Source organism: Chiloscyllium punctatum, chromosome 4 (assembly GCF_047496795.1).
Source record: "Chiloscyllium punctatum isolate Juve2018m chromosome 4, sChiPun1.3, whole genome shotgun sequence".
Taxonomy (NCBI): domain Eukaryota; kingdom Metazoa; phylum Chordata; class Chondrichthyes; order Orectolobiformes; family Hemiscylliidae; genus Chiloscyllium; species Chiloscyllium punctatum.
The window spans coordinates 54,602,416-54,622,276 of NC_092742.1; the positions used below are offsets into that span (position 1 = coordinate 54,602,416).

At 39.4% G+C, this 19,861-nt stretch overlaps 1 protein-coding gene across 7 annotated transcripts in view; it reads left to right on the top strand.

The window, feature by feature from the left end:
• The window catches only part of samd4a (sterile alpha motif domain containing 4A), a 200,485-nt gene that overhangs the window by 81,460 nt on the left and 99,164 nt on the right, over positions 1–19,861 (top strand). For all 7 annotated transcript variants that reach the window (XM_072568755.1, XM_072568754.1, XM_072568753.1 and 4 more), the window contains exon 3: positions 7,928–8,443. In XM_072568755.1, the coding sequence (XP_072424856.1) occupies positions 7,928–8,443 (516 nt within the window). The remainder of the gene's footprint in view (positions 1–7,927; positions 8,444–19,861) is intronic.

Here is a 19,861-nt window from a genome sequence, read left to right on the forward strand (position 1 = left end):
TCATTTCTAGAGAAAGGATAAGAACTAAATATTATTGGTCTGCATTTTTGAAATTAGTTTTTTCAGGGAAATTATTTTATGTAAAGTATTTGTGAATATTTATACTTTTGTATTTCAGTCTAAACTCTGATTTGTATCTTTTATATTAAAACAAGATTTATTCAACAAATCAATTATTCTTTATTTAAGAAACCTGAATTGGATTTTATAAGAATCGTAATATTAAAAGTATATAAATTAGCCATATCAGTACTTGGGTTAAGCATTTTAAATTTACCCTGATTAGTACAGTGATGGGACCAGAGAGCGGCAGTGCATCTCTCATCTTTGAGTGAGTGTGGGAGAGTGAGTGTGGTCTGATTACCACCTGTGTTAAGAAAGTAGTGGAAATCCTATTAAAGGAGAAATCAGAAAATTATCTAAAATCAAAACTATAGTCAACTATATCTTTTAAAGGTTAAAAAAATCACAACACTCAGATTGTAGTCCAACAGGTTTATTTAGAAGCACTAGCTTTCGGAGTGCTGCTCCTTCATCGAAAGCCAGTGCTTCCAAATAAGGCTGTTGGACTATAGCCTGGTGTTGTGTGACTTTTAACTTTGTACACCCCAGTCCAACACTGGCATCTCCAAATCATGACTATCTTTTAAAGGGACTATCCTATCTGACCAACTAATAATTATTTGAAAGGATGGCAGGGTGGAAGAGTGTCATGCATGACACAATCTTTTTAAATGAGATTTCCAAAAGTTTTGAATAAGTTACCTCAATAGACTAATGAACAAGAGTCAAAAATGTGGGTTGCCAAGGAGCAGAAATGGTGGATATGTAATTATATGCAGGATAGAATGCAGGTGGCACATGGTGAAAAGTGAGTTCCCACAAAGGTCCTAATGTTGGATTCACGGCTCATAATGAGACCATTTTAAAAAATAAAATGTATTGAAGTTATTTCTAGCAAGAGAACGGAAAAGTGTAAAAGAAATCGTGACACCTATCCATGTCCTCAAAACTGTTTTACCCCACCCCCAAAATCTTTTTCTAGTAGTTATTTCAAATACCACACCATGTGAACAGCCTCCGTCTTAGTCTGTTTGCCCAACATCATAGGGACGTAGGAATTAGGAGCAGGAATAGGCGATTCAGTCCTTTTGAGCCTACTCTGCCATTTAACATGATCCTGGCTGATCTTATCCTTGTCTTAACTCCACTCTTCTGCCTGCTCCCTAAAGCCCTTTTATCCCGTTTTTTTCATAAAAAGCATGTGTTTCTTTCTTGACTCTGTTGTTTAATTCTGCCTCCACTGAACTCTGAGGCAGTGAGTTCCATTGATTCTCAACCCTCTGCGAAGTGGTTTCACCTCATCTCAATTTTGAACCTACCTCCTCTTCATCTATCTTTGACCTCTTCTTTGAGACTATTCTCCAAGGGGGATAATCTGTTCAATGTCCACCTTAACAATCCTCTTTAGCATTTTATATACCTCAAGCAGATTTCCCCCCCCCCCCCCCCCCCCCCCCCCCTCATTCTTCTGGACTGCAGCAAGTACAAGCCAGAGCTATTTAACTGTTCCTTATACAATAACCCTCTTGCATTTGGAATCGATCTGGTGAACCTCTTCTGAACTACCTGTCATGCCACCACATCTCTCCTCAAGTAAGGAGACCAAAACTGGACATACCATTCCAGGTGTGGTCTCACAACACCTTTGTTACTTTTATAATAAATGCCATGATTTCATTTGCCTTCCTTATAAGCCGCACCTGCATACTTTCTGCAATTCGTGCACAAAGATGCCCAGATCCCTCTGCATTGATGTATCTCAATCTGCTTCCCATTTAAATAATTTGGCCTCTTCTTTTCCAGCCAAAAAATGGACAACATTGCACATATCAGCATTAAACTCCATCTGCTAGATTTTGGCCAATTCTCCTATCCTATCAGGATCTATCTGTAAACATATTTTATCTCCTCATTGCCACCTTCCCACCTATTTTAGTACCATCTGTGAACTTTGCTCTGTTGTACTCTGTCCCTGCTTGCAGATCTTTTATGCAGATTGTAAATATTCAAGGTCTGCGAACTAAACTCTGCACCCAACTAGTTATAGTTCACTGTCCAGAGAAGGCCATGTTTATCCCAATCTTCTGCTTTCTGTCATTCAGCCAATTTTCTATACAAGCCAATACACAAGCCCCTGGAATCTAACCTTCTGGATCAGTCTTTTATGTGGCACCTTGTCAAATGCCTTCTGGAAGTCTCTATGTAACACAGCCATCAGTTCCCCATGATGCACCTTGCTGGTTACATCCTCAGACCTCCAGGAAGTTTGTCAAGCATGACTTCACCTTCCTGAAACTGTGCTGACCCTAGTGAATTGAGCCTTGGTTTTCCAAGTACAATATTGAGGTTTTTTTCTTGATTGACTCCAGCAACTTCCCCACGACAGAGGTCAAACTAATTGGTCCATAGTTGTCCACTTTTTACTTTTTTGAATAAGGGTTCTGGATGAGCTGCGGTTTCCTCCAAATAAACATTATGTTGCTTTGTCATCACAGCTCCATTCCTTTGCTTTCTGTCTCAGATTGAGTGTGTGTGTTTTGTTAAAAAGCTGCTCTTTCTATTTGACTCCCATTTCAGACTTCGAATTTTAATATATCTGCTTCCCCACATATATTAATATTAAGTACTTCCAACTCTGTGCTTAGTGATAACAAAAGCATCGAGAAGGGTTTTAGCAGTCAATAAGCTCTATTATTCAAGGTCCCCAGCTTAACACAGTCTTGCAGAACTTGAGGTCACCAGATCCTGCTATCCATATCCTAAATTGTGCCAATTCCCAGTCACCTATTACCTATATGCTTGTTGCTGTTTGTGCTGTTTATTGCTAGCAGTTCAATTTAAGAGTCATTATCTCCATCTTCAAACTTATCCATGGCATGGTCCTGCTCTCTTCTATTACGAAACAACAACTTACCAGTTGCTGTGCATCTTCCAATGTCTGTGTACAACTCCCACTCATTTGATGTCACCATTAACGACCATATCTTTTAATCATCCAGGATCCAAGCTTTGGTCTTTACTTCATAGATTTCTTCCCCTCATCACCAAGATTTTGGTCATCTATCAAAAGAGCATCTCCTTTAGTTCCATATTAATGTTTAAATGTGTATATATATATCATTTCATTACATAAAATGTTTGGATACGACATATCTCAAGGTATTGCATATCTGTTATTTAAGACTTCTTGAGGCTTTCATTTTAACAAGTACAAAAATATTTTGCTCTTAATATACAAAAATAGACTGTGACACAAATTTTTATGAGGGTGGCCTAATGATGTAACTAACAATTGTAGTCACAAAATGGCAAAACTGGTAATATTCTGGACTTGAACCAGCTGATTATGGTGATTTTTTTTTAATTTAAAAGGTATTTTGTTGCAATGGGTTCGTTTTTGGAGGCAGTGAATAGTATAGCGCAGAAAGAGGCCTTTTGAGGTACTTAAAATTGACCTTGAATAAATAAAATGTTCTAATCACTATAAAGTGCATAACCAGGGGGTGCAAATTTCAAATGATTGGCAAAAGAACCAAATGTAGCATAAGGAATTCTTTTTATGTAATAAGTGGTTAGGATCTGAAAAATGTTTTTGGTGAAGCAGGACTTCATTTCAGGGACATTGGCTTCAACCTTTTTATTCTGAAATGAAAAAGAATGAGTCCTATTCAGTTATCTCTCTCCTAATGTACGGTGTCCCTTATTAATGAAAGAAATGGAAATGGCCACAAGGGGGTGATCTGTGCTTTTTGTCTTGCAAATGATGGCTATGCGAACTACTTTTGTCATATTTGCTTCTTCTAAGCTTCAATTGTGATATCAAAAAGAAATTGCATTTTGGGTGGCCAACTTAATGACACAGTTTCTTTTTGGAGTTTGTGCATCACTCCGTATTACCCCCTCATATTATTGCCTATTTGAGCTATCTGAAGCTTCAGTTTAAAATGTGGTCTCGACGTTTTGGAATCAGTAAGCAGGCATCAGCCCTTCTAAATGAGATGAGGAAGTGAACTAAATCTGTTTTACTACTCTGAAAACACAATCAATTCAACAGAGTATTCAGTGATAACTCTGCAAAGTTTATTTATGAAAAATCTACCCTAACAACTAGTTATTTTGTTTCAATTTGTAGTCCTGTTCGTACCTTTATGTGGAGAATTACATTTGGGAATCTAGAAATTTCAATTCTGTATTCAAGAGCAATATCTGGTAAAACAAATGATTTTGGGATTATAGTCTTATACTTAGGTAGTGACTAGTTACGAGTGCATATTTGACTGTCATGGGTAACTGATCAAAGGGTAACAACTTACTTTTGGGCCAATTCATAGGCAACACAGGTTTCTTTTCAGGAATCAGATTTTTGAGAGAGATAAAGATCAGGGGCAAGTATGTAGCTACTCTTCTGGATATTGCAAGGAGCCTGATGAAAAGCCAAAGTTGGATACCTAAAAGTGATTTAGGCAAATTTTCAGCCATGCTTTGGGTTCAGACTCTGTTGACAAGATGGTTTTGATGTTCCTTTGTTGGAAGCCACTAAGGTTTATAATAGATAATAGCAGAGTCATTTCAACCACGTTGAACCATATTGAGTTTCAGAACACATACTGTGTTCAGAATTGACTGAAGTAGACATCTAACATCCAAGGTTTGGTCCTCTGGAATATTCATGATACCAAGATTGCCAAAAGCTGCTGCATTTGTTTTTGGTTTGATGTTTCTGGAAGTAGTCACCATCCTCCTTCTGTGTTCTATGGCAACCATTTTAAAACAGTCAGTTTAAGAAGTTCTGGAAAACAAACTGCCCCTGACTTCTGGACATTACAGATCTGTAATTTAAAGATATCCAAATTAATTCTATGCTTGTAATCTGTCTCAATTGGCTTTTCATTAAAATAAGCTTTGAATTATTGTAATTCTGCTTTGCTATGGATACAGACGTGCTAGCAGTAGTCAGGATGTGGGGTTGAAAATAAATCAGGAGATATAAAAGGTATGTAAGAAAGGCACTATTACAATAATCATGGGGGATCTTCAGTATGCAGGTGAACAGGGAAAATTGGGTTCAGTCCCAATCGAAGGATTTCATTGGATGTCTGAGATAGTGTTTTTATTTCTTTCTTGATTGATTCAGTGGTTGGTCCATCCATGGGATAACCAATTTTGGATTGGATGTAGTGAGACAGACTCGGTTAGGATCTGATGGTGAAGGAACCCTAGAGGGCAGAGGCCCTAATATGGATTGAATTCACTGTGCAGTTAATGAGAGGAAGAAGCTTGATACCGATGTCATTAGAATTGAGTAAATGAAACTAAAGACATGGAGGAGTTGGCCAGAGTTGATTAGTCAGGGAACCTAGCAGGGAAGGCAGTTGAGCAGCGATGGCAGGAGTTTATGGGGATAATTTAGGAGGCACAGCAGAAATTCAGAAGAAGAAGCATGCTAAGGGGAGGGCAAGGCAACCATTGCTAAGTAGATAAATCTGAACATAAAAGCAAAAGAAACAAACATACAATGTGATGAAGATTAGTGGGAAGCCATTAAAAATCAGCAGAAGCCAAAGAAAAAGGTATTTGGTGGTTGGGGGGGGGGGGGGGGGGGGGGCAATAAGAATTGCAAGTAATATTTGTGCCACTCAAATGACAGGCAATAACCATCTCCAATAAGAGACCATATACTCACTGCCTCTTGACATTCAGTAGTGCTACCATCACCCCCCCCCCCCCCCAATTATCAACATTCTTGGGGTTATCATTGTCCAGAAGCTCATGTCACACAATGCATTGGCACAAGAGTGGGTTAGAGGCTAAGTATGCTGCAGTGAGTAACTCCCTTCCTGTCTTCTATCCAGAAGAAATAAGTTGGGATGTGATGGATTGCTCCCGGCTTTCCTAGGTGTGTGCAGCTCCAAAAAATACTGAAAGCTTGATACCATCCAGGACAAAACTGCCTGCTTGATTGGTCCCACACTCTCATACACAGGACACATTGCTGAGTGTAGGACACAGGACACATTGCTGAAATGCACTGCGGAAATTCACCAAAGATCCTTCCAAACACCTGACCACTTCCATCTAGAAAGATAATGGCAGCAGATGCATGGAAACATCACCATCAAGTTCCCCTCCAAGCCACTCACTTTCCTGAATTGCAAATGTATCACTGTTCCTTCACTGTCACTGTCACTGGGTTAAAGTCCTGAAATTCCCTCCCTACATTCTGGGTCATATTACAGAATGTGGACTGCAGGTCAACAGCACTTTTTTTTTAAGGGCAACTAGGGACAGGCAATGAATTGCTGGCCAGCTGGCAATGTCCACAAACTCTGTCTGTCAGATGGGTTCTTCAGCATTTGGGTTGTTGCTTGACTATTCTGTAGGACAACTCTGCAAATTTTGACAGGCAGCATGTTTTCATAATTTGCAGATATCTGAAAGATATTAAAACAAGACATACTTTTACTGCAGTCTGGTAATTTCATGAGTGAGTTGAGTTTTTGTTCAAAAAAAAACAAGCATCTGTATGGGTACATGAATAGGAAAGATTCAGATGGATATGGGCCAAATGCTGGCAAATGGGACTAGATTAATTTAGAATATCTGGTCAGTATGGAAGAGTTGGACCGAAGGGTCTGTTTCCAGGCTGTACATCTGTGACTCTTCAACTGTCTTGATGGTATTCATGCCTCTGGATTGTCAGTCTGGCCTCGACTGCGTGTCTAACAACATTTCCACTATGCCAGTGTTCCCAGCAGAATAATCAATAACTTATTTAGGCCTCAATTCTGTGTAATTTAAAGTTATTGTTCAGTGAACCTTAGGATAGTGGTTCTTCAGTGGGGATCCACCAAAATTAACCAGATAATGTGTAGATAAAAACATATTAACTGCTTTCTACCTGGAAAAAAATGCCTATAGTTGTCTGAATCTGTTTACAAATCTCCATGAGATCACCATATCCTGGAAATGATTCACTCTCTGAATAATTTGAAACATTTTGAATATGTCGAATGGTGGTTAATTCTTCTCTGCTGTTAGCAGACTTTGATTGGATCTCTCAAATGTTAATTCTGATCTCACTCTCTGGCTGTAACACTATATTCTGCACTTTATTCTGCTACCCTCATGCACTTTCTATGGTACGATCTGCCTGTCGAGCATGCAATAAAATGCTTCACTCTATCTCCTTATGTGACAACAATAAATCAGTCAATCAAGTTAAGAGGCCATATGTGTCAACATGAGATCAAATAAACTGAATCTGGCATGAACACTCCACCGTGGAGATAAGTACCAGTGAGGCATTCAGCCATCTGAAGTTGTTTCTTCATGGCATTAAATAGTACAAATACTTTGAAGTAATATGTGAATTTTTTTTATTAATGTTTTAATTGACATGTGAATTTTTCTAATAGGTTTTTGATTTTGTATTGTTGCTCATTACTAGCAACAAGTTTTCCTTTACAGCAAAAGTAATAACTATACCTTTAATAAAATTAATTTTTATACAAAGGTTTGTGCTTTGGAGTCTTTGGTGGAAATCTTTGTAATGAGGGAGTGGGATCTCAGAAGCAAAATGTTGAGAACTGTCACCTTTAGAAGTGAATTTTTAATCCTCATCCAACTTTGATATTATAAAACCAGTGCACAGCACTTTATGCGTACTTTGTTTGTAATACTTAACAACAGGATGGAGAAGTTATCTTTAATAAAAAGACATTATTGAATACTGAGTTAGAATTCACATCATCCAACCACTAATCAACATCACCAGATCAAAAACTTTAAGCTTTGATCATTTAAGTGCTTTTTAAGTGAACTAGAACCCAAAAAATTAATATTTCTATGTTTTCACATTTTGCAGCATTCATTAACCAATGGCATCAAGAATCCAAGGACAAGGTGGTGATGCTTTTGCTGACCCATCTCCCATTATTGAAGCCAGGAAATATTGAGGCAAAAATGGAATACATGAAGCTTTTACCTAAGATCCTGGCTCATTCAATTGAGAACAATCAGCATATAGAGGAAAGCAGACAACTCTTATCCTATGCTTTGATTCATCCAGCCACCTCATTGGAGGACAGAAATGCACTAGCCATGTGGCTCAACCATTTAGAGGACCGCACCTCTAACTATGGAAACCAGACCAGAGGACGTCCGGATTCAATGGATTTTGGGCAAACTCTTTATTATCACCAAAGACAGAACTCTGATGACAAGCTCAATGGTTGGCAGAGTCTACGTGATTCTGGGATCTGTGTGTCTGCTTCTAACTGGCCAGATAAGAACCAGGCTTGTGAAAATGGACATTTGCCACTTTATTCTTCTACATCTGTACCTACAACAATTAACACTATTGGAACTAGCACAACCACAAGTAAGTATAAAATGCTGTTGTTTTTAAATATTTTGTTGTTTAATGTTTTACAGGCTTTTGAGAAAATATATTCTAGAACTTTTAAAGGCAAAAGCTCTGTTTTAGGTGAATTAATGTTGAATGTTGCTGAACATTTTCATCTTGCACTTGTCAGGAAAATTAGCAGGAATACCAATATAAGGGGGAAGCAACATTTTTACTATATCAAGTGAGAATGCAGATTGGTTGGCAAAACTACTCTGGTAGAAACATTTATATAAGAAATATGCTAGTTAATAACTCTTAGCTGTCAAGCTTTGTTTAAATTTTAAAGTTGGGTAGGTTGACTGTGGCTAAGGCATTGCCTTGGGAAATCAACCAGTAAATGGCTTCCACCATTTTGTTTTTATTTTTGGGTTAAAACCGGCGACCAGTATATACAGGTGTGTTCCATCTGCAAGGTACAACGTCTTGTATGTTACTATATGTAGCCCCCGTATATTCCTGGCATGATTGGAGGAGGAGGAGGAGGAGGAGGAGGAGGAGGAATAATCCCGAAGGCCCCGTACCCCCCAGAGTAACCCGAGGTAGCTAGACCGACCGTATCTGCACGCCGCCACCATGCAGCAGCAACACAGGTGGCGTTCACCGACAGGACGACACCACCAAGCCCAATGAATACCAGTGCTGGTGTGATGCCTGCTTAAAGGCCCATATCCCACAAATAAACCGAATAACGTATCCCTTTTGGTTGCCCACAGCAAGCAATGTACTGACCATGCCTAATCCGACATTTGCAAAACCCACAATATGTAATGTCCAATGTGAGATGTGATGTTGTGATTAGTCGAAAAGCACAGCTGGTCCGTCAACATCCAAGGAACAGGAGAGTTGATGTTTAGGGCATAAGCCCTTCATCAGGAATGTGGGGGGTTTCCAAGGAGGCTGAGAGAGAACTGAGATGTGGGGTTGTGGTGGGGGGGGGGGGGGGGGGGGGAGCGCAGGGGTAGAAGACCAGGGAAAATTGAATATTTGAGAAGACAACTGCCAAGCCACCGGCATGTAAAAGGATTGCCCGAAAAATAGCTCTCTTAAAAAGGTACCTGTATCAATCAATAACCTGAAGCAGAATCCCCAATGTAAGGGGAAGGTAGATTGGAAGGTGATAAATAGATGAAGATGGAGGGGGTGATGGGTTGGAATGGGGGATGGAATAGGTGGGAAGGAAGGTGGACAGGTAGGACTGTTCAAGAGGGCAGTGAAGTAGACATTGATGCCATGTACTTGGGTCTCAAGGCAGGAGATGAGGTGTTCTTCTAGGCTTTGGGTGGCTTAGGATTTGATGGTGGAGGCGGCCCAGGACTTTGCATGTCCTTGGCAGAATGGGAGGGGGAGTTGAAGTGGTCTGCCATAGGGCAGTGGCATTGTTGGGTGTGTGTCCCTGGAGATCTTCTCTGAACTGTTCTGTAAGTTTGGCATCCTGTCTCCCCAACATAGGAGACCACATTTGAGAGCAATGGATACAGTAGGTGAGTTGTTTGGATGTGCAGGAAAATCTCTGGATGTGGAAGGATCTCTTGGGACCTTGGATGGAGGTGAGGGGGAGGTATGAGCACAGGTTTTACATTCCCTTGCCACTGCAAGAAGTATGCCAGGAGTGGAGGATGGGTTGGTGGGGGTGTGTGGCCCTAATGAGGGAGTAGCAGAGGAAATGGTCTCAGCAGAATGCTGATTGTGTGGGGAGGGAAATTATATCTGTATTGGTGGCAAAAATGACGGAGGATGATATATTGTATCCTGAAGTTGGTGAGGTGGAAGATGAGGACCAGGGCATTCTATCCTTGTTGCAGTTGGAGGGACGGGATTTAAGGCGCAGGAAGTGACTGAGATGCATTGGAGGGCATTGTTGACCATGTGGATGAGGAAATTGCAGTCCTTGAAGTTGGAGGCCATCTGGGATGTTCTGGAGTGGAATTGCTCCTTCTGGATGGAGATGCAGCAGTGGTGGAGGAATTGGGAGTAAGGGAAAACATTTTTACAGAAGTAGGAGGGAGGGTGCAAACATTTGCTGGATAATCCAGTGTATGAACAGTTACACTCTCAATCAGTTTAGGATTATCAACCATTCAATGATTCGCCTTTCAGACAACATCTTGACTGTTTGGCATTAGCTACCTGGTTTTAAAATATAAGTAAAGCTTGGAATGAATTCAGTCATCATTAACATCTCTACAATCCAAATCCTCTATCTATCAATCAGCATTTTCCCTTCATAAATGATGTTGGTTTCCTCTTTCTTTGGTTTTCTTGTAAATTGTCCTAATGAGTGCAAGATGAAAAGCTTTAACAAACTTTTTTTTTCAGGAATACTTCAGTTCTGTGCTGCCAATTGACTAAGTTAATCCACTTCAGAAATTCTGAAGAGACATACTGGACTCAATGTCAACTCTGTTTCTCTCCCCATATGCTGCCTAGCCCACTGAGTTTTGACAGCAGTTTGTCTGGTTTAGATTTCCAGCATCTACAGTATTTTGTTTTTATTTGACTACATTAATTCATTGCGAAAAGAAAATTTCAGACATCTGCATTTTTCAGAATCTTGTGTGTTCAACAAATTCATCCTGAGAGGATAAATGTTAGAAAAGCAAACTCAAACTGTTTTGCACTTGTTTATAAATGGTACACAAGTGCCATATTGTTCACTTAATGTACTTTTTAAAATGCTTGTGACTGCATGTATATTTTCCTGCTTATACTTTTGGTTTATATTCCAAAGGCCACTACATGATATAAACACCTTCATTCTTCTGGTTCTAGTTTTTGCCAAGGAAAATTTGAGTAATTTGAATTGGAGATAATCATGGTTTTTCCTTCCTGCTTCAGGTTGTGGCTTGGAGTTGCAAAAACTTTGCATTTACACAAGTGCAATTTCTATAGTTTACAAGACCTCTGGTCCAACAAAATAATGCAATCTTTGATTAGTTTGCCTTTTGTAATTAATATTTAATGATTCAAACCTGGTATGAAGAGTTACTGGATTTTTCAGTTAAAGTTTACATTGCACTACAGATGTGCACTTGAATGTGAAATGAGTAAATATCCTAGTAATTTAGAGGTTGAAATTTAGAGTAGAGGCCCCATGTTGGACTGGGGTGAACAAAGTCAGAAATCGCGTGACGCCAGCTATAGTCCAACAGGCTTATTTCAAATCACAGGCTTTCAGAGCATAGCCCCTTTGGGTGAAGTGAGAGGGAAATACACAAAACACCCAAACGTATGGGCAGAGAGATCAAAAGATCATACAAATGGTGAGAGTGGAGTGTTGAATAATAAGTCTCTGCAGGTGACCAAAGGTGTTAGTATGAGTAAAATTTCAATAACTGAATAACAACCAAAGGGATGAGCTATAATCCGAATAAATGGTGCCTCCATTCACACTACTTGCATGATGTTTAGATCTCTCTCCCCATAAACTCTGTTCTATGTGCTCCCCTCTCACTTTACCTGACAAAGAGGCTATGCTCTGAAAGCTAGTGCTTCCAGATAAACCTGTTGGTATATAACTGGTGTCATGTCATTTTCTGACAAGATTTATGGAGCAACTTCCTTCAAAGATAATGAGTTAAAAAATCACAACACCAAGGTATAATCCAACAGGTTTATTTGGGAACACTAGCTTTGGAACGCTGCTCCTTCATCAGGTGGTTGTGGAGTAATGGTGCTACATCCTCATAGAGACTGAACTTTGAAAAAGAGAAAGTGACATAAGCTTTTCAGTAGTGGTACAAAGAATTGTAGGAGACTTCAATTGCAGCACACTAAAGTCAATGCTGTCTTAACATTTCTCAGGGAGCTAATACAAGCTCCAGAGATGGTTTTCCTCCTAAACTTATTCACATAACTGAAATCTCTGTGCCATGTTTTACACATCACTGCCCACTCAGCAGAAGCATAATCTTGTGTATGAAGTCCCAAGATTTTGTTAGGATCTCTTTTTTTTTCCTCTTACAAGATTGAATCCGAATATGTCCTTCAAGCCTTTTACTTAACCTTCTGAAAAATAAAGTGAATCTCCAGTTTAAAAAAAAGACTAGCAATTCCTTAGTCTTTAGCTCTGCATAAACTTTGTTTCTCCAGACTTTGAATCCAACTTCATCAGCATCCTGCTTAGTGACCAACCAAAAGCAGTTCTGTTCTCCTGCCTGATATAGCAGCACCGAATTCAGTTGTCTTCCTTAAAACAGTTAATCTGGCTACCTCTGTCTGAGGACAGCTTGCCTCTTCTTTTATGTTGTGGTGTTAAAGTTTGCACATTGTTCCAGGCCTCCATAACCCATAAAGTCCAGGTCAGGTTATTTCTAAGTAGATTTCTTAGATCACATCCTATCTTCAATCTACTTCATTTTACCTTTTTAAAATATAACAGTCTTGAGTTCAGCATTCATAATAGTGGAAACAGTTAATTTGCATTTTAATGAATCAATATTATATCTATTTCTGCAGATAAGAGAATTAATGGTAAATTATTAATTTTAAGGCTTAGTATGCTCGAGTACTTAGTGATTGTAACCATGCTTCCCGAAGCTTTGCACAACTGTGCTGGTTCCTGGTCATGAATGGATCTGTATTCATAACCGTTCAGTTTGAAATGATTGATCAGCAACTTTCCTCTCATACTACATGTGACTTGGTAGCATTGTGAACTGTGAAGACAATAGTGATAGATTTGAAGAGAACTAAGGTTGAAATGGATGGATGTGTGGTGCCATTTAATGGAGAGATATGTGAAGTGGTGCGTTTTGATAGTGAGATAAGGAATTATGGAATAAAATATTTATTTTAAATCTACCTGATCACGGTGGACTTGAACACTGGTCTCCTGGCTTAATAGGGATACTGTCACTGTGCCACAAAAGCTCTCCGAATAAATGGTGCAATTTCAAAACTAGCAAACCCCATCAGGAGTGTGCGCAGACTGAAAAGATGGGAAAATAGACCTAGGATCTAGGGCTTTCTAAAGACTTAGTGAACAAAACAAAGCCGTTTTGCTCGTTTTTTTAAAAATCACTTGTTCGATCCCACCAGAATCAGTGTGTTCGATTCTAGTAGCGCACTTGAGGAATGATATGAAGATCTTGAGCCTTTTCTGCGCACACTCAGCAAATTGGTCAAAGCTTGAGAGACTTCAGTTGCTTGGAGAGAGTGGAGAAGCTGGGGCTGCTCGCCTTAGAAGAAAAAAATTAAGAGGTGATTTGATAGCTGCGCTCAAAATCAAAACACAATGGAGGGAACTGTTGCGTTGGCAAAATGTTAGAGAGCCAGAGCAGAGGTGAATAGCAAAAACACTAACTGCGATATAGGGAAGAACTTCTTTGCGGTAAATGGTTAGGATCTGTAATGCATGGCCTCTGTGTTGGAAGCAGATTCAATCTTATCTTTCAAAAGGTAAATTGCTCAGCACATGGTTTCAGGACTATTGGGAAGGGAATGGAATGGAAAGGGAAGGTGAGTGGGAATAGCTGAGCTGAATTTCTGAAAATCTGGCACAGAAACAGTGATGTTATACAATTAGTGGTGGTAGGTCTTGTCTATTTATTCCTGTGCTCTACTCTTATGAAATATCCCAGTACCAAATTTGCAATCTAATTTGATCAAAATGTTTTGCACTAAGTTATAATCACTGATAAGAATATAATCATAGTTAGACACACCAACAACCCCACAAATTGGAAGTTTCAATATTAGGGTTATCTATATTTTAATCACCAGAACCCTTCAGCACCCATGATTTTGCTTTTAGTCATCACTTGTAATCCTATCTTCTGCACAATGTCTAAAATTCCCTTTTCTTTCTCTTGATCAGCTAAAACCTGCATCTTTTTCTGAGCTCTGTCAGTCACTCTATGGTAAACAAACTAAAACCTGCTAGGAGAAAGTGAGGACAGATGTTGGAGATCAGAGTAAAGAGTGTGTTGCTGGGAAAGCACAACAGGTCAGGTAGCATCTGAGGAGCAGGAGAATTGATGTTTCGGGCATAAGCCTGATGAAGGGCTGATGAAATGTTGACTCTCCTGCTCTTCAGATGCTGCCTGACCTATTGTGCTTCCCAGCAACACCACTAAAACCTGCAGCAGTTTAAAACATCAGCCCTTCCTTTCGCAGAAAGTCAGTTGGCGTAGTGAATGTCATTGTCATTAGCCTTGAAATTAGTCAGTTTATAAGACCATAAGACATAAGAGTGGAAGTAAGGCCATTCGGCCCATCGAGTCCACTCTGCCATTCAATCATGGGTGATGGGTATTTCAACTCCACTTACCCACATTCTCCCCGTAGCCCTTTAATTCCTTGTGACATCAAGAATTTATCAATCTCTGCCTTGAAGACATTTAGCGTCCCGGCCTCCACTGCACTCTGTGGCAATGAATTCCACAGGCCCACAACTCTGGCTGAAGAAATGTCTCTGCATTTGTTCTGAATTTACCCCCTCTAATTCTAAGGCTGTGTCCACGGATCCTAGTCTCCTTACCTAACGGAAACTATTTCCTAGCGTCCACCCTTTCCAAGCTATGTATTATCTTGTAAGTTTCTATTAGATCTCCTCTTAATCTTCTAAACTCCAGTGAATACAATCCCAGGATCCTCAGCTGTTCCTAGTATTTTAGCCCTACCATTCCAGGGATCATCCGTGTGAATCTCCGCTGGACACGCTCCAGTGCCAGTAAGTCTTTCCTGAGGTGTGGGGAGCAAAACTGGGGCCTAACCAGAGCTTTATAAAGTCTCAGTAGCACAATGGTGCTTTTATATTCCAATCCTCTTGAAATAAATGACAACATTGCATTCTCTTTCTTAATCACGGACTCGACCTGCATGTTGACCTTTAGAGAATCCTCGACTAGCACTCCCAGATCCCTTTGTACTTTGGCTTTATGAATTTTTTCACCGTTTAGAAAGTAGTCCATGCTTATATTCTTTTTTCTAAAGTGCAAGACCTCGCATTTGCTCATGTTGAATTCAATCAGCCATTTCCTAGACCACTCTCCCAAACTGTCTAAATCCTTCTGCAGCCTCCCCACTTCCTCAGTACTACCTGCCTGTCCACCTAACTTCGTATCATCGGCAAACTTCTCAAGAATGTCCCCAGTCCCTTCATCCAGATCACTAATATATAACGTGAACAGCTGCGATCCCAACACTGAACCCTGCGGGACACTGCTTGTCACCGGCTGCCATTCCAAAAAAGAACCTTTTTTTTTTAATTCAAACTCTCTGCCTTCTGTCAGACAGCCAATCCTCAATCCATACCAGTAGCTCACCTCGAACACCATGGGCCCTCCCCTTGCTCGGCAGCCTCCCATGTGGCATCTTATCAAAAGGCCTTGTGGAAGTCTAGATAGACCACATCCCCTGGGTTTCCCTGGTCTAACCTACTTGTCACCTCTTCAAAGAATTCCAACAGGTTTGTCAGCCACAGCGTCCCCTTACTAAACGCATGTTGGCTTGTTCTAATCCGACCCTGCTCTTCCAAGAATTTAGAAACCTCATCCTTAATGATGGATTCTAGAATTTTACCAACAACTGAAGTTCGGCTAATTGGCCTATAATTTTTCCATCTTTTGTCTTGATCCTTTCTTGAACAAGGGAGTTACAACAGCGATCTTCCAATCATCTGGGACTTTCCCTGACTCTAGTGACTTTTGAAAGATCTCCACCAATGCCTCCGCTATTTCCTCAGCCACCTCCCTCCGAACTCTAGGATGTAGCCCATTGGGGCCAGGAGATTTATCAATTTTAAGACCTTTTTAGCTATTTATTTATCTGTTATTTATCTATTAAAATTGACACCTAAAATCCAAATAAGGTTAGCTTTGGGTTTTGTTCTCAACCTTTTTCAATTGGTGGTTTTTCTTTGTGTTGTGGGTAATATGAATGTATAAATGTGATATTGTGAAGTAGTTAAAAATTGTTTTTTATTTAATTGCCATGAAAACCAGGTCACTGCATTAAATTTGATTATTCAAAGGACGACATACTGTTTAGTTTGTAGTAATGCTTGACTGTGACTGAGAACCACGGTGTATTCAATTACTGCAACAGATGCCAGTGTGAATTTGAAAAGCAAGTAGTGTCATCCCTACAAAATGTGTTCTCGACCAAATAATTCCCTTTTGGGGAAAACAGCTTTATGACAAATGCATCTTTAAAAACACTTGTCAAGATAACTCGTTTTGACTTCTCTTTCTCATCTAGGAAATGAAAATTGTTTACTTAAGAAATATACTATTGAATACAAAAACAGACGTTGCTGGAAAAGCTCAGCAGGTCTGGCAGCATCTGTGAAGAGAAATCAAAGTTAATGTTTCAGATATGGTGACCCTTCCTCAGAGCCTGGACCCAAAGCGCTAACTCTGATTTCTCCTCTCTGATGCTGGCAGACCAGCTGAGCTTTTCCAGCAACATCTGTTTTTGTTTGTGAATTACAGCATCTGCAGTTCTTTATGATTGCTGTTTTAACAAAGTTTTATTTTCAGAGCATGAACGTAATGTGCTTTATTTTTGTGAATTTAGATCTTAACGTATTCTAGTCAGTAAGGTTTTAAAATCAGTAATTGTTATATATTTATTGTCTGTGTCAGGACAATGTCCTTCCTTGTTAGTTCTGGACTTGTCGTTCCTGATGGAAATAATTTTTAACCAGATATGGTAATATTCAAATGCCTGTGTCTTATTACCTATACTATTAAATATGTTCATTTTCCCTTATTTGGGTTTTCTAAATGTCCTAAGATATTGGTTTGTCATCTCTGAAGTTTTATCTGATTCATATTTTATCTTGCCTATTGGACCTTGGACAGCACATTTTGGCATCTAAAATTTGTCATTTTTATTCTTGATTTAGGCAAAATTCTTACTCAAAATAGTGACAAATTGTCACATCGACTGAGCAGCAGGGCACAAACAAACACCCACAAATCGCCAGTTAAAAATCAGCAAAAATAAATTTTAGGTGGGAGTTGTAGAAAGGCCTGGCACCAAGAAAATACTCCAGTTGTCCAGTTATGTTTCAAAAATCTTGTGGCTTGACGTGTAGTTTCTTTGAAAAAGTGTAATGAAAGTTGTACTGTGTTACACATCCAATGTACAGTGAAGTAGCTATTAATTAGGATACCCAAACTGTGGACTTGACATTTTGGAGTCACAAGCACCTTTAGCAAACAAGGCTTCCTTTTCAAATCCATGCAGTTTTTTGAAAATGAGTGCATTCCTTGCTCCACCCAAAAAGACTTCAATCTGCAGTTCAAGCATCATAGTGGAGTTGCAGTGGTGAAAAGTTTGGGAAGCACTGGTTAAGAGTCATGAATAGCTTTTTTTTTTATCTCTCAGCCCCTTTCAGAGCCTTGGCTCGAGTCATCAAGATATACAACACGGAAACAGATCCTTCGATCCAACCTGTCCATGCCGACCAGACATCCCAACCCAATCTAGTCCTGCCTGCCAGCACCTGGCCCATATCCCTCCAAACCCTTCCTATTCATATACCCATCCAAATGCCTTTTAAATGTTGTAATTGTACCAGCCTCCACCCCTTCCTCTGGCAGGTCATTCCATACACATACTGCCCTCTGTGAAAAAGTTTGTTCAAGGAACAAAATTCCAAAATCAGAATAGCTGCAATAAATAGTTGAAGCAATTGTTGTTGAGTTCCTTGTCAATGCTGCTTTGCTAATTTTTGTAAAACAACTTGAGCATGAACGTAAAGCAATGAATAAAACTCATGACTGACTGACTGTGTCATTCTGGCACATGTTCACTCTTATCCATTCTGTCAATATTTGTTTGATTCCTGTCCATCTTTGTTTCTGTCTGTCTCTTTTTTTAAATTTTGTTGCTCCCTCTATCCTCCTGGCTCTTGTCTGCTTTGCAGGTGTGTGTGAACCCAAATGCTTTGGTGTAGGTATGTGAGCTAGACGCCAAATATTCCACCACCTCGTGTGCACAAAGCACTAGCACCCTTTGGTCATCCAAACTTCCCAGGACATACTGATATGAACTACTAGTGCATTTGTGCAAGACCCAAGGTGCTTGCTCACCACCACCCTCCCATCTTCCCCCTAGCATTTCCCTTTGAATGCTACAACCCATTGTAATTTTCATTTAATATCTGGATTGATACTTTGTTTCTAAACTGTGTGTTCCTGCTCTAAAAAGAGGCAACATTTCTCATTTTGAGTTATCATCTTTTAATGTGAGATCACTGAAGTCTGGAAGTCCGTCACTTGGTTTGTTTGTCTTTGCCTAGAAGCCTGGGCAAGCAGTAAATCAGAAATTTTAGTTTGTGGGTAGTTGTGAGGATGCCTGTATGTGATAGTTGTTAACTGTATAGGTAAATTTAATCTTAGAACAATTTTCTTTTTCCTTGTGTTACACAAAAACCCCTTTCAAATTGAAGTGGAGTTCAATAATTTTCAATAGGTGATTTAATTTAGTTACTTTTTTTAAAGTAGCCTTTCTAATTGATTACTTTTTAACTCTTGTTATTTGTTCAAAGCTATGTTCGGTTGTAATTGAGTTTGGCCAGGTATTTTCACAATTCTACTCCAAATGTAATAATATAAGATGTAGTACATTTCAAATGCAACATTTAATTTAGAATATTGTATTCTAAATTAGCAGCAGACTACTTAAAATTGGTTCCAACTTTCTATGAATGTCAAATTGAACTGGCCAGGAGTAGTCTATTTGGACTTAAAGCAATACATATGGAGGTTGAAAGGAATACTAAAGGAGGCAAGCAATAGCACTTTGTTGTCTGTGGTACTGAGTAAATCAAACAGCAATGGACATTTTAAATTCAACTAAGGATTAATTTGATACATCAACGTAGGAACTTGAAAAAAGGTTTCTGATACAATTCCATTGTGTGCTAAAGCAAGGACATTCAAGGACATTGAGAAAAATACATGAATGGTTATTGTTACGACACAGGATAAATTTGAAGCAGGAACACAACAAGGATCTAACCTGTGCATGTAGTCTTGAATTTTCAGAGTCCAAGGTCTAATCAAAGTAAAAATGAACAACTTTATTTCATAAAGTATAATAGAGAATAATTAACTGACAACTATTTACAACTCCTCCTTCCTCTAATCTATTACCTTCTCCTTCTACAATACTAATCCGATTAAAACCCCCTGATTAAGGTTTACAAAACAAGACTTCTCTCAAAACCAGGCAGCTTTCAGTTCTGCTCTGATTTCCTGTCGTCTTTTTCTTGGGGATTCTGCTTCACAGGTTACTGATAGATACAGGTACCTTTTCAAGATAGCTATTTTTTTGGGCAGTCCTTTGTACATGCTGGTGGCTTGGCAGTTGTCTTCTCAACTATTCAATTTTTCCTGGTCGTCTTACCACACCCCCGGTCCCCCCACCAAATCATTGGAT